The following is a 15,962-nucleotide window of genomic DNA, read 5'->3' on the forward strand; positions in this document are numbered from 1 at the left end:
TCCGAGCTTGGTCTACCTTGTGGAACCTCCCCAGTCGTAGCCCAGAATGCACTGGTCAGGAACAAGTGCTCCTCCGTTCTATTCCAGGCATCTGTCAGCGGCGCTCTCACACGTGTCTTGTGGAGTACATTTGTCACACCGGTGCAGAGTGCTGACACTCTCATATAAAGCCTCGCTCTGTTTTCTGGCTCTATTGATAACTGACATTCTGGTCTTGTTTCCCACTGCCTCATTGCATTTAGACAAGTGGAAAGACGGTTCCATGTACAGGTGCATCTCAATAAATTAGAATATCATAGAAAAGTTTGTGTCAGTAATTCAATTCAAAAAGTGTAAATAACACATTATATAGATCCATAACGCAGAATGAAACATGACATGTCTTAATTTAATTAATTTCTTCTAATTATAATGATTATGGCTTACATTTAATGAAGACCTAACATTCAGTGCCTCAAAACAATTTTAATGTTACAAAAGACCAATTTTTAAAAGTATGTTTAATGTGGAAATGTTGGCCTCTGAAAAGTATGTCCATCTATATGACTCAATACTTGGTTGGGGCAGTTTGACTTGAACTGCTGGAAATTGACTTTTCCATCATATTCTAATTTATTGAGATTCAGATTAATTATTTTTTTGTAGTAATGCATTCGGCAAAAGAGTAAGGTTTTCTTTTTTATTTTATTTTGGAAGCTCAACTCCAGATCTTATAATAAGTCCATCATAAACTGTTTAGTGAGTGTGTGTGTGTGTGTGTGTGTGTGTGTGTGTGTGTGTGTGTGTGTGTGTGTGTCGATACATATTTGTTTGTAGTATTGTGTATCTTTGTAGTTGTTTTGTGTCACTGTAACTGTTTCTGTCTTTTGTAGTTGTTTTTGCCCTTTTTGTAGTCATTTTGTCTTTCTCTGTATTTTTTAGGGTGTCTTGTAGTTGTTTTATGCTCCATGGTGGTTTGAGCCTCTTTGAGTGACATTTTGTAGGTGAAGGCCAAGTGAAGCTCTGGGCCTGTGCCCGCTCAGCCAGCTCAGTAATCCATCCATTCCTCTGGCTATTACAGCATTTAATCATGCCAAATCATTTATCAGGCTTTCAATCAGAGACAGCTGGCTTAAATTTTAGGTTTTTTCCACTAGATTGAGACATTTTCTCATGTTTGCCCTATGGGGCAAATCCAATGCTATTTCCATGGTTTCCACAGGAGTTATTGCTGCAGTGTGATGGAGCACTGCCCTGTTTGATGCAATGCAAAGTCAATGTTTATCTCAGACTGTGACAAAAGACTAATACAAACTCACCTTGCATTTACTATTCAGAAAATAATTCAATTTCACCAAAAAAAAAAAAAAAAAAAAAGGTTGTACACAAAAAGCAAACTGGCATATAAAAGTTTAAAATTCTGAAAATGAATCACTTTGTAAAAAGATTTAACTTAACTAAATGAAAAATAATCTGATGACATGGTGAACATTTTGTCCCCAGGGGACGTCAGAGTAACTTTTTTAAGGCTTGAACAAAGGTCAAATGCCCACTTGCAGAGTACAGCATTGTTCCATATAAAGAATAAACAATGACAATTTGTCTGCAAGCCAAGCTGCCAGATTAAACGGACATTAGCAAAAGCCAAGTCACGGAAAGCTTCACACAGACTCTGTCGTGTCGTCGAGACAAACCGTGTCTGTCTGAGCTGTTTGCTGAGCTCCAGCGGGAGACATTGTTATTTTGTTTCCCCCAACCTTTAAGGGTCTGACACCAGTGTTTATGAAGTCTGGTATTGGAACAGGCTACACACATTAAGCTCAGGAGGCATTGAAGCAGTGTGTGTGACTGGAACAATTACTGCTGCTGCTGCCAGATGGAAAACACCATGTTCAGGCACAAAGGTTAATGGCTCCATCTGTTGGAGACATGCAGAAGTGCTGCTCCAGTGTGTGCGTGTGCGTGTGTGTGTGTGTGTGTGTGTGTGTGTGTGTGTGTGTGTGTGTGTGTGTGTGTGTGTGTGTGTGTGTGTAACATGACTCCTGTTGTCGGGATATAAATCTGTTTGCACAGTCACATTGTGAGGACTCACGTTCCATGTGGGGACAAAATCCATGTAAATCATTACACTTTAGGTTCAAGACTTGGATGAAAGTCAAGGGTTAGGATAAGAGTAAATTTCCAGGAAATCAAAGTCATTGTAATATCTCCAAAAGCAATGATGGAGACTGTGTATGTCCATGTTTGTATTCCTCACAAATATATGCTTTGGTACCTTACCACAGTGTAAATTGTGTGAGATGGTAGAAATTATATAAAATTATATCTACATTCATTTGAACTTATAACAAGAAATAGCATACGGTTCTGATTCAAATGTCACCGGTGATTGGTATGCTAATGTGGGGGAGAAATCTTCAAAGGAATGTTCTACATTTCTTCCAACTGACCTTTTATTATAAACTATTTATCATGTTAAATGAAAGCTTATTTCCGAATAACAGTCATTTCCAGCTTCTCTGTTTCCTTTCGGTGCATTGTTATTTAGGGTTTTTGGTTCAGGGCTCGATACTTTGCTGCAATGATTAGTCATCTAATCTATCAATCACCCACTATTCTGATCATTGATAAATTGTAATTTTTCATTTAAAAAAGCAGAAAAGGCAGTTTTAGCCTCTCACATATGGAAACTTTCAGCTTTTTAAAAAAATGTATATCATATTAAAATGAATATCTTTATCTTTTGGACAGACAAACCAAGGCACATAACCTTGGACTTTTATAAACTGGGATGGATTTTTTAACTATTTTCTGAGAGTTTGTACCAAGTAGTATCAAAACTTAAGAAACTTAAAAAATAAATGTAATTGATGCTCTTTGGACCAAAATTTAGAAAAAAAAATGACTATGACGACAACAACTGCAGCATTTTATCAAACTTTCAAAAACTTTAAGCTTCTCTCAATTTTTTTTTAATTAAACATAAAAAGCCTAACTTTACAGCATTATTTCAACAACTTTCTGACATGATATCCTGACGCACATGGTGCCTATAGATTCCGTAGATCTTCTAGTTTCATATGATACCAGTATCTCCAGTGTATGACCTTTGAGGTCACCTCGGGAAATAAACAAAAACAGCAGAAAATACTGATGGCTGTTGGAACGCAAAATATAGATACTTGGCGACCATGAATCGATATTTCCACGCAAAATATCGTAATACTATGCTATATTGATTTTTCCCCCACCTCTAGTCGAAATGCTGCCAAAACATTCTAAAAGTCTCAAATGAAGTCCCTGTTGGCAGTAGTATCACATAAAGTATGTGTATCAACATGTTTAAATGATACCGACCCTACGTGTAATGCACCAACACTTTCTTATCAACATGGTCTCACAGAAATCCGTGAAATAGCCACGGATTTTGCTTAACTCAAAATCCGTGAAATAGCCACGGATTTCGCTTAACTCAAAATCCGTGGAATAGCCACGGAATCGCTCAAATTTCCGTGAAACTGACACGGATTTCGCTACAATGCAAGTTAATGACAGTCATATTTTTCTGGCGAGATCTTCACCACAAAGTGATTATGTACATTCACTGAGTGAATATTTAGAAAAAAAAACATATATTTCTCGCTAGAAATGTGATCAAAATCCATTTTTATGCAGAAACAAAGTCAAAATATTAATTTTTTCACTAAAAATGAGAGAACTGTCATGTTTTTTGTTCTGTTGGTGCATTACACGTAGGGTCGGTATCATTTAAACATGTTGATACACATACTTTATGTGATACTACTGCCAACAGGGACATTTGAGACTTTTACAATGTTTTGGCAGCATTTCGACTAGATCAATATAGCATTTTTGAGTTAAGCGAAATCCGTGGCTATTTCACGGATTTCTGTGAGACCATGTTCTTTCTTATATACAGTGTTAGTCATTTTCTTTGTGTTACTGTCATGTGATTATATGTCTTTTTGTTCTCTCTCCAGTTCCTTGGAAACACAGAGGTTGAAGCCCCCAAAGGCACAGAAGTTGTAAAGGATGCAGTGAGGAAGCTGAAGGTAAAGCCAGTCCTCAGAGTAAGCTGTAGCCTGAAGGGTAGAAACGTGTTCTTGAGTGACCAGATTGGATAGGAGACTCGGAGTAGGGGAGGTGAGAGTGAGTGACAAATGCTCCCCTCCCTCATCAGTTCCAGGCAAGGTGCCCTTGGAGTTTTTCAGCTCCCAAGTGTGAATGCCTCTAACTGCTGGATAAGCACCACAGTGTGCTCAGTCAACCTTCCCCGAGTAGATGCAGAATTCAATAAAAGGGATATTTATCTGCCACGAAACCTGTTGTTTTTCTCTCCCTGAGTTTTTGAAAAAACCAACATACTGGTTATTACTTAATAAGTCACTTTATTGAAGCAGAGGTGCTTTAATACACACTGACAGAACTCAGTGACACATCATAAAAACTCCTGACACTTAATATTCCCCGCCGCTGGTTCTTGGTGTAAAATATATGATCTAATTAGGTGCTAGGGTTGACATTTGCATATTAATGGAGAAAAAAATATTTCCCGAAACAATATAATCCTTTAAGTTACACTGTGTTAATAGTCTTAATACCAGTCATGTAAACACAAGTGCGCTGTAATATTATTTGCTAATTAATGAGTTGATTAAAGCTGCACTAATCTTATATTAACAATCATTTAAATTACTTAATGTCATGTTAAGGTGTTGCTTTAAGTAACTAACCCACAGAGACTTAATGAAAGCATATTACTGAATAACAGTCATTTCTAGCTTTTCTGTTACATTTAGTGCTGTTTTTTTAGGGCTTGTTATTGGTACTCGATACCTTGCTGCAATGATTAGTCATCTAATCTATCACCCTATTGACAGAAAAATAATCAACCACTATTCTGATAATCGATAAATTGTTCAAGTAATTCTTCATTTAAAAATGGCATAAAAGCAGTTTTAGGCTCTCAAATATGGATATTTTTAGCTTTTTTCAATTGATATCATAAACTGAATATCTTTGGCTTTAAGACTGACAAAACAAGGGACTGGAAGACATAAACTTGGACTATTACAAACTGGGATGGATTTCTAACTACTTTCTGAGATTTCATAGCAAAATGATTAATCTACAAATAATAATAAAAATAATCAGCAGATTAATTGATAATTGAAATAATCACCAGTTGCAGTCCTGCTTATAATGTATTGGCTGAAAAAACACAAATCCAAGTAGTATTGAAACTTACAAAACTGAAAAACTAAATTAACCTGTAATCAGTAATTATTTTTGTCTACTTAGGGCCAGTGTAAAAAAGTAAACAAAACTTTCCACCAAAACTTTCCAGCATCCAACTTGTATTTGGTTTCCACCATCTTGTTACCCTTGTCCGTGTTTCTTTGTGTTCACTAGTTGCTAACTCACCCTGTGTGCTGTTTGGTTCTAGACAGGTAGGGTCCATTTCTCATCATCAGTAGCCTCAGATACATCTTTATTTTAATACCTACTGTGATCATAAAACCTTCCAGAATCCCTGAGAGGCAAAAATCTGGTGATCCATTTTCCAATTATGACCTAAATTGTCTTCTCTGCTGTGTTATTTTGTTACGGGTGAAAAACAACGCTTTGCCAGGATCATTTGTGTAAACGAATGGAAAAAAAATCTTGGCTTTGTCTTTGTGACGTCGCCCATAGATGACACCATGGGGCACGTCCTTAAATGACAGAACTTAGAAAAATTATCCTGGCATAACCTTTAACCTTTGTGACTGTTACATGTTACAGTTCTCTCATTTTTAGTGAAAAAAATAATATTTTGACTTAGTTTCTGCATAAAAAAATGGATTTTGATCACATTTCTATAGCGAGAAATATATGTTTTATTTTCTAAATATTCACTCAGTGAATGTACATAATCACTTTGTATGTTGGAATAGCCACGGGATATGACTGTCATTAACTTGCATTGTAGCAAAATCCGTGTCAGTTTCACAGAAATTTGAGCGATTCCGTGGCTATTCCATGGATTTTGAGTTAAGCGAAATCCGTGGCTATTTCACGGATTTCTGTGAGACCATGTTGAAAAAAACAAATAGTTAGAGGAATACCAGATAGTCATGTGCTTCATTGAATGAAATTAGACAGGATCTAATGTGGCCCCAGTGGCTTAAGCCCCGAGGTGTGTGTTGAAGGGTTAAGGTTATAGTGCAGCAGAGGCTCTTTGGTAGTGTGGCTGCGCTCGCTGCCTGCTGGCCTCGCCTCTGTCTTCTCCTGCCAAGATCTGTGAGGCCACTTGTAGGGGAGGACTGTTTTCCCAAACCCATACCTCTATTGTTACATTACATTTGATCTTGAAAGCCTGTTTGGAGACCAAGGCTCCATGGTTACTCTCCCAGATACACTTTGCAATTAGGACAGGCTTAGTTGTTGTTTCCAAAGATCATATGAGGAGAATTGAGAGACAGCCGTGGAAAGGCATGTCCACGGTTATACTGTTGTGTCATACCACTGCTTGTGTGTTTTTAGCACTAGAAGATAAATCTCCCTGAAACACACACTTACTTTTCTCTCTCTCAGTCTGTTGTTTGTCTGCAGGCCCTGAAAAGAAAATGTCCTAAATTATAGAAGCTCGACTCGTTACAGCTGAATATATCATCATTGTGCCATCAGACAAAGTACTGCAGTATCTTATTGGTGGCACACACACATACACTACCGGTCAAAAGTTTTAGAACACCCCAATTTTTCCATTTTTTTATTGAAATTCAAGCAGTTCAAGTCAAATGAACAGCTAGGGAGGGTACAAAGGTAAGTGGTGAACTGCCAGAGGTAAATAAAAAAGGTAAGCTTAACCAAAACTAAAAAATTATGTACATTTCAGAATTATACAAGTAGGCCTTTTTCAGGGAACAAGAAATGGGTTAACAACTTAACTCTATGGAGTCTTGGGCTATTTTGTCCATTTTTTAATTCTTTTCATGTCTTTGTAAGTCATTTTGTGTCTTTTTTTGGTCATTTTGTGGCTTTTTTTAGTCATTTTGTGTCTTTTGGTGTCTTTTTTTTGTCATTTTGTGTCTTTTTTTTGTTATTTTGTGTCTTTTTTTAGTCCTTTAGTCCAACATGAAATGTGATTTTGAATCTTTTTTTTACTTTCAAAACACTATCATGCTCAATAAAGAATTTTAAATGTTCCAAATGTGCATTCATTTCAGAGTACACTGAGACATTAAACTGCATAATTTTCAATTAAATTCTGGAAAAGTTGGTGTGTTCTAAAACTTTTGAGCAGTAGTGTACGTGCAAAATGATGTAAAGTCAATTAAGGCAAATGTAAGCAGCAACGTAAAGAAAGTGAAATAACTGAAGGGCATTTTAAGCTTCCTGCAAGTTCCCCTATGTGTAATGATACTTAACTGATAGTATTCACCTCCCCCTTTTAACAGACGTTTTCATTGGTTATTGACCTAAACTTACTGCCAAGTCCTGTTGGTATTTATGTCAGTTGGCAGCATAACCGTGAAACTCTTTGATTGCTTTTTGGCAGTGTTTGAAAGACTGACCCACTGAATGAATCACCGATTTGTTAAAGTTCCTCTTGAGATTTCTGTTAAACACTTAACCTTAAATATAATATGTTCCTAAAAAAAAGTCGAATTGCCCCTAAAAAGATAAGATGCTGCTGTTTTAATCCAAAGAAAGTCAGAAAAAAGAAGCTTTGAGTGTGGTTACTCTATGAGCCCCATCAGTGGTGGACGAAGTATTCAGATCCCTTATCCCTGAGTAAAAGTACTAATACCACACTGTGAAATTACTCCATTCAAAACTTATTGAAGTACAAGAGTATCAGCATCAAAAGTAAAAGTAATTGTTTTGCAGAATGACCCCAATCAGATTGTTATTTATATTTTCTAATTATATAATTGTATTATTATTATTATTATTATTGATGCATTTATGAAGGCAGTTTTTTTTTCATTTTCTAAAGGTAGGGCTGATTTTAACGACTTAATATACTGTTATGTGGTTTTATTAAAAGAAAATATGCATGATCACTTTAAATGTATCATGTTTTTATGTTAAATCACCTGAAAAGTAACCAATTAGCTGGCAGCTAAATGTAGTGGAGTAAAAAGTCCAATATTTGCCTCTAAATGTAGTGAGGTAGAAGTGTAAAGTTACATATGTGGAAATACTCAAGTAAAGTACAAATAGATATTTTCCACAGGAGGGTGGAGACCAAAACAGAGTGAGAAGAAGAATAGAGATGGATTGCTAATGAATGCTAATGCAGCTCTGTTTCCGCTAAATGTATATAAACGCAATGAATTGCTAATGTGTAAGTCATAACCATAGACTCTGTAAAAGAAGTGAACGTAGCCACGGCAACATCACCCATTGGTTTGTGGATTAGCATTTGAAGCTTCAAACATTTTGGCTGTTGCCATCTTGTTTTCTTTTGGAGCCCAAAGTGATCATATTTAGGCAAGAGGGTAGAACTAAGTTATCAGCTATTGCTCGCTTGTTGTTTGGTTAGAAGAGCCAGCTCCTTAGTGTCTTTTAGCACAACCAAGACATTTTTAGAAGACCACTAAAACCACACTTAAAAAGGGTCAACGTTCTTAGGCAAAAATACAGACAACTGCCTGGCAGACCCTGTTTAATAGTCAATTTTATCAAAAATGAGACCATAGTTTAGAAAATGAAAATCGTACTATATTTACAAAGTCTTGAAACTAGGGACTGAGACCACAAACTCATATTGAGAATGTTCACTGAGGTAATAAATCAAAAATCAATTAAATTTATTTTTTTCACTTTTGATTATTGTAAATATACACTTCTATATAATTCTGAATTTGATGTATATCTTTATTTACGTTTTACACCACATCCCAACTTTTTTTGGAACTTTCATGAACTGAAAATGCATTGTGAAATTGTTAGACAGAAACAGACTCAAACTGGATGAAACCTTGCAAGCAACTTGTCAATCACATGGTAACCCTGCTTTGTTTAATAATATATATTTAATATGACCATAACTTACAAAAATAACACCCTGGCATTTTAAGAGAGACTAAAATTATTATTTGAGACCATAAACTCAACAGGAAAATGTTAATAAATCAATTGAGAAGTAGGCTCATTATTTGTCATACACTTCTATACAATGTGACTTCTTTTTGCAACCAGCAGAGTCGCCTCCTGGTGGCTATAAAAAAAAATGCAGGTATGGTCAAAACAAATGATGCGTTTTCAGCATATCTTCTTTCCCACTAGTGGCCAAAGAACACACACCATTAAAGGAGTGTACATTACTAGGCTTCTAGTTGCACTGTATATCATTAGATATGTGTTTTTGTTCATTAGATACAGTAAATTGCATTAAAAGGTTGGACTAATCAGTTCCTGTTTGTGATTTCTCTGTCGGCAGTTTCAGAGACATATCAAGAAGTCAGAGGGACAAAAGACCCCCAAAGTGGAATTACAGATCTCCATTTATGGCGTGAAGATACTAGATCCCAAGACAAAAGTGAGTCCAAAGATTTGAAAGTTGTTGTTGCATTTTTTACCGACAAAAAATACCATGTGAAGAAAAAGGGTTTCATAGTCAACATGAAGTGAATAAAAAATGAATGTGTTGTTGTTGTTTCCCAGGATGTGCAGCATAACTGTCAGTTACACAGGATATCCTTCTGTGCAGACGACAAAACTGATAAAAGGATATTTACTTTCATCTGCAAAGACTCTGAGTCCAACAAACACCTTTGCTATGTGTTCGACAGTGAAAAGTGTGTAAGTGCTTCCTCTCCCCTCCAGTGAAACAATGTCAGCGTTTGACAGATTGTACAATGGTTGTATATGATTCATGTTTTGAAACTTTGCTTCTTTCTCTGATAGTTTGACATCTCGTCTTTAACCCTTTATCAGGCAAAGAACTATATTTGGTAACTTCAGGTAATATTTTGAGAAAAAAGTTGCAAATTTACTAGATTAAAGTGGCAAATCTACAAGAAAAAAAGTAGCAGATTTAAGAGATTTAAAGTGGCAAATCTACGCGAAAAAAGTAGCAGATTTACGAGAAAAAAGTGGGGAAAAAAGCAACTTTTTTCTCCCAGATTCACCACTTTAACCCTTAATAGGGCACTCATTGAAATACTTGCAAATTCCAAATTTCAACCCGAGAGAATATTGGAGGATATTAAATACTGTCAGAATGTGTAAAAAAAACATACGAAAATAATATTTTGAGAAGACGAGATTAAAGTGGCAAATCTACGAGAAAAAAATGTGCAGATTTATGAGATTTAAAGTGGTGAATCTGCGAGAAAAAAGTTGTTTTTTCCCACTTTTTTCTCGTAAATCTGTGACTTTTTTCGCGCAGATTTGCCACTTTAAATTTCTTAAATCTGCAACTTTTTTTCTCGTAGGTTTGCCACTTTAATCTAGTAAATTTGCAACTTTTTTCTCAAAATATTACCTCACTCTAACTACCAAATATAGTTCTTTGCCTGATAAAGGGTTAACCAGCAATGATTAATTCAACTGTAAATAATCTGTAGTGACATTGAGGTAAATATTGTAAGCAAGTCTTTGTTCCCGCCCTGCTGCAGGCAGAAGAGATCACTCTAACAATCGGCCAGGCCTTCGACTTGGCCTACAAGAAGTTCCTGGAGTCTGGAGGCAAGGACGTGGAGACCAGGAAACAGATTGGAACCCTACAGAAAAGAGTACGCCACTCATCCAGTTCATTGCTCTCAAATGTTCTCTGATACACTTTGGAAACTTCTACCCCCATGCTGACACATTGATATTTTTATTAATTAATGCAAGGCTTGTTTCTATTGATTGGTTTAAATCATGCAGTGTGAACAATTAAGCTGTGCTGATAAAGAATGTCCGTAATGAATATTAAAGAGCTGTGTAGTTACAGGCTATAACTGGATTATTGTACACCCTGCTGAAACTGTGCAGCTTTAGTTACATACTGATTTATTAAAACAGTTTTACCGACTTGATTAAATGAGGGACAGGCTGTGGGAGCTAAACACCAGTGTGACATGTGTTTTAAAGTAAGAATTGAAAAGATTTTCATTTAAGTAGTTATATGACTGTGCATAAGTATTCAGAACAATGCTTTCTTTAACAAATAACTTTATTACAGAGTACTAGATAATTATAAAAAAGGGACTTGTTGATGTCCATTTTTAATGTTGATGTTCACAGTTTACGCTTACCATTCCAGCATCAACTATATCTATCTCTATCTACAAATGTGGTTATTTTTAATTTAAAGAAGGTGGAAAAGGATTAAGGGTTATCAAACTTAACAAAACATTAGATTACCTAACAAAAATATTGTCACAAATCTAAAAACTGACCTGTTATTTTAAGATATTATAGGTTTTCACAGCACAATAATTATGCAATATCATGGCAAGTTACAACAACCTAATTCATAATATGTATGACAATTCCTGTAGAACTCTGTAGTTAAATTATTTTTTTTTATAGGAGATAGATGTTTCTTTTTTCTTTTTTTTTTATAATTAAAGTATTTATTTAATTTTTAATTTTTCAACATATAATACAAACACTTACAAACAGACGAGACAGACACCAAAAACATACAGAAAAAAAAAATATTATTTTTTTAAAAAACACCCCAGGCAGTCAACCCAAGACGAGGACAATAACATACGCTTACTGGGACAAGTCCTTAATGTATCGAACGAAATAATCCCATACTAAATGGAAATTCCCTTTAACATTGTTTATAGGTGATGTTTCAATGTCAGTCACCACACAACAGTTCATGTAGGATTGAATATAGTGTGGCTTCTATAATTAAAATGAACTGCTCTTGTATTGCAGATTCAAGAACTGGAGACGGAAAACTCTGAGCTAAAGCAACAGCTTCAAGATCTGGAAGAGCAGCTGATGATAGCTCACGTGCCACCAGTAAGAACACACTGCACCAAGAGACTTTAGAGAGCGAACAAAAGAAAAAAACAGCTGAAAGAGCTGCATCTTTATTTTTGACGTTATTTAAGTGTCAAGAATTTTTGTAATAGCACCCAAGCCTACTCCCTATATAGAGTCAAAATTATTAGACCGCCCTTGTTTTCTTCAATTTCTTGTTCATTTTAATGCCAGGTACAACTAAAGGTTCATTTGTTTGGACAAATATAATGATAACAACAAAAATAGCTCATAAGAGTCTAATTTAAGAGCTGATATCTAGACATTTTCCATGGTTTTATTGCTATTAACAAAAATAATTATCATGAAAACAATGGAAAATGTCTAGATATCAACTCTTAACATTATATTTGTCCAAACAAATGTACCTTTAGTTTTACCAGGCATTACAATGAACAAGAAATGTATATATATACAACAATGATTGGTTTCATGTTATTTTAATATACTTAAAACATAGTTATGAATATCATATTACATTTTTGCAAGTGGATCCTCCTTTTATCCTGCACACTGCTCCTTTAAGGACTCATGAAAGTGTTGACATAGGGTAACAGCAACGCATGCACAGCAGAGTGCTAAAGTCAGCAAACTGACTCAGTAATATTTGCTTCATAGCAATATTCACCTTGATATTCGCTAACATTAGCCACCATAAGCTAATGGTCGGACCAGACTAAGTGAGGCTGTAGAAACAAAACCCCTGAGTGTACTGAGCTAAACAAGGGTGTGTTTTATTGCTGAATCTAACTTTTTATTTCTAAAACAGAGTTATTATAACAGGGTTATTTCTTCTTTCAGTAGTCACACAGTGTGCCTCTAACTGCAGAGTCTGCAGACATACTACAACTCATCAATGCAATGTGACTTTCAAATCATCTGGGATTCAAATGTTCCACATCAGCCAAAAGTACACAACCACAGCCATCTTTTAATTATGAAAGTTTATGAAAAATTAAAGCTTGCAAATTCTAAAAGTATTTTTAGGGACAGCTGGGTTTGCTGATATTGCTCGTGTGATTAAACACACTGCCTCACAGCAAACTTTAGACGGACCACACCTATCTGGCAGGAGCCTGCAGGGGTCTAAGCTGTGTCTGAAGCAAAGCAATTACACACCTGATTGGTCTGATGAGGAATGTGATACATTCAGCATTTAATTGGGCCAAATGCCAGTACTTGTGACAGCCTCCTGCCAATGCAATTACCTCCACCTCTCCACCTCGACCCGACTGAATAATATTGTTGCTCTGTGGTCATTGTCCCTCTGCAATCTTTTCTCAGCCGCTGCACATAAACGCAGCTAATGAAGCGTACATGCTGCAGAGGCCCTCCTCTCTCTTCTGGTGTCACAGCATCACGTCGCTCTCCTGTCTGGAGATCTCCTCTGTCACGCTCACTCCCATGAGCTCGCCGGAGTCCAACCTGTCCAGCGGCCTACTAACTCCTCCTCCTGCCAAACCTGCTCTCCTTCCTCCTAAGCTTCCCGAGGGATGCAGCATCCCACGGCCTCGCGTAAACACCTTCTTTCTGTCTGTCTGCTCTTTGCTTTGAGGCCTCAGTGTCTCCTGCTTTTGCCTTTTGTCTTTTTCTGCTTCATCTCTTGCTTTTGCATCAAAAAAATATGGAGGACTAAAGCTGCCAAAATAAAAAGTAAATCAAGAAATGACTTGATAAATAAATATGTCAATACATTTACCAAAAACAACATTACAATTAAAAGAAGGCACTTATTAACCCATTGACGCCTAAAACTGCCTGTAAAACCTCTGGGCGATTTTAAAATAACCCCCTAAAACCTGAAGTTTTTCTGGAAATTCAACAGAAGTGTCAACACTTCTACTAAATAATAGATCTAGCCTATATAATAGGCTAGATCTATAATAGATCAGCCTCTGTAGCAGATAGAAATGAAATTCAAAAACTATTTGAGAGCTTATACAGATACTACAAAACGACGCATCCGCTTTCCAGGCTTCAATGGGTTAATTGATGAAATGTGACATAAATTGAATTCTGTTTTAAATTGCTTCTTATTGATATCATTCTATATTATTTTCTCAATATATTTCTACTTCTATTTATTTATTAATTTATGTGTTTTTTTATATTCATTTTGTAAAATGTATTTTGTGAAATGTATTTGTTTTTATTTTATTTTTTAAATTTAGAATATATACATTTTTAAATGTATGAAGAAATAAATAGGAGGAAAAAGGCTAAAGGAAATTAATACAGAAACAAATACATGAATAAATACACAAATTCAAAAATAAAAGGGGAAAAATCAATGGAAAAATCAATATGTAAATAGCAGAAATAATAATGGAAATTAATTAAAGACAAAAATAAATAGGAAAGTAAATAAATAGGGGAATTAATACAAATACAAATAAAAATACATATATTTTTGGTATATTTATTGGAATATTAATTTATTTATCAAGTCGTTTGCTTTTGATTTTGGCAGCTTGCTTCCTCCAAAAACAAAATAACTTTCAGTTCATCTACACTGAACCATCTCCTCACCTTCTTTACAGGCAGGAAGTATCTCCATCAAACCACAATCTACAGATGTGTTCGACATGGTTCCCTTCTCCCCTGTGACACCACTGATGCCCAGCATGGCCAGCAACGGTTGCCCCCCACCACCACCCACCACATTACCACCAGATATTAGTGAGTAGTCATTAGTCTGGCTCCTGAAAGATTTGTTCTGATGAAATGAAGGATAACACACAATATACTATATGTAGCTTGTTTTTAGAGTGCATGGATAAATTAATTATGAGATTTAAAGTGGTGAATCTGGCAGAAAAAAGTTGCCTTTTTCCCCACTTTTTTTCCCTAAATCTGCGACTTTTTTCGCGCAGATTTGCCACTTTAAATCTCTTAAATCTGCGACTTTTTTTCTTGTACATTTGCCACTTTAATCTAGTAAATTTGCCAAATATAGTTCTTTGCCTGATAAAGGGTTAATAGAAGACATGAATGCGCCGTCTGTTGAAGCAGTTTTCCCTGTGCTGCCTGTGTTTGCAGGGAAAGACTTGTTTGGCGCGGAGCCGTTTGATCCGTTCACCTGCGGGTCAGCTGACTTCCCTCCAGATATCCAGTCAAAGCTGGACGAGATGCAGGTGAGTGAACACTGCAGGGAGGCACGGCAAACACTGTCTGGCTCATTATCAATATCAGCACTTTGAAGATTCAAATTTTCTTTTTTTGTGTGTGTGTCAAGGGCAATGCCTCAGTGGTGGACACCTGCTCATTATTTCTGCAGTTTGGTCCTAAACTCTTAAGTTGTGGGCTGCACACTGTTTATTTAAATGAATAATGTTAAAATAGATCAAGTTTGACAAACTGTTGTGCACAGAGCAGTAAAACAAGCACATGTGAGGGACTACCCGAGTCTATATTTGTGTTTGATTGTGTAAACGCTGAGCATGGTTATATTTCTAATGAAGTCTTCAGCTGACTCACTGTTTTTTTAGATTCATCAGAGGCATAAAGATAATGAATTCATAAAAAGTATTTGTGTATCAGTTAATTCTGTTTTTATGGTCCTTTGTGCATTTCAGTAGAGTGAAAACAAACTAAATTGTCAGTATTTGGTAAAGATGTTTTAATATAGGAGTTTTTATTTCATTATATTTGTGGTATGCAAGAAGGCTGGGAAAACAGTAAAAGAGCAACTTAACTTAGGTAAATAATCTTTTTCATGTCATTGGAACAAACAAGAGGATGGATATTAAAATGATTGCAGCAACATGTAGCATCAAGCTATTACATCGTCAAGAAAGTCTGAAAAATGTCCCCATCTTGCTCTCAGGTTCTATTGTGCCACATTTCCATTGCACAGCCCTACTCAACTCTACTCAACTTTTTTTTACCTTTTCCATTAGCAGAAGTCGTGACAGTACCTGCACTGTAAAAAATGTTTGTATAAATTACAGTAAAACACTGTCAAATCGCATCAGAAATAG

The 15,962-nt window shown here is 35.9% G+C and overlaps 1 protein-coding gene across 5 annotated transcripts in view; it reads left to right on the forward strand.

The window, feature by feature from the left end:
• LOC131978986 (PTB domain-containing engulfment adapter protein 1) overlaps positions 1 to 15,962 on the forward strand; it is a 118,415-nt gene that overhangs the window by 97,297 nt on the left and 5,156 nt on the right. For 4 of the 5 annotated variants that reach the window (XM_059342838.1, XM_059342839.1, XM_059342841.1 and 1 more), the window contains 7 exons: positions 3,981 to 4,052; positions 9,434 to 9,532; positions 9,658 to 9,795; positions 10,614 to 10,730; positions 11,875 to 11,961; positions 14,523 to 14,661; positions 15,022 to 15,116. In XM_059342838.1, coding sequence (XP_059198821.1) covers positions 3,981 to 4,052; positions 9,434 to 9,532; positions 9,658 to 9,795; positions 10,614 to 10,730; positions 11,875 to 11,961; positions 14,523 to 14,661; positions 15,022 to 15,116 — 747 coding nt within the window. Of the gene's footprint in view, positions 1 to 3,980; positions 4,053 to 9,433; positions 9,533 to 9,657; positions 9,796 to 10,613; positions 10,731 to 11,874; positions 11,962 to 13,266; positions 13,498 to 14,522; positions 14,662 to 15,021; positions 15,117 to 15,962 lie in introns of all 5 variants that reach the window. The other variant, XM_059342842.1, reaches the window with a different exon arrangement.

Source organism: Centropristis striata, chromosome 10 (assembly GCF_030273125.1).
Source record: "Centropristis striata isolate RG_2023a ecotype Rhode Island chromosome 10, C.striata_1.0, whole genome shotgun sequence".
Lineage (NCBI taxonomy): Eukaryota > Metazoa > Chordata > Actinopteri > Perciformes > Serranidae > Centropristis > Centropristis striata.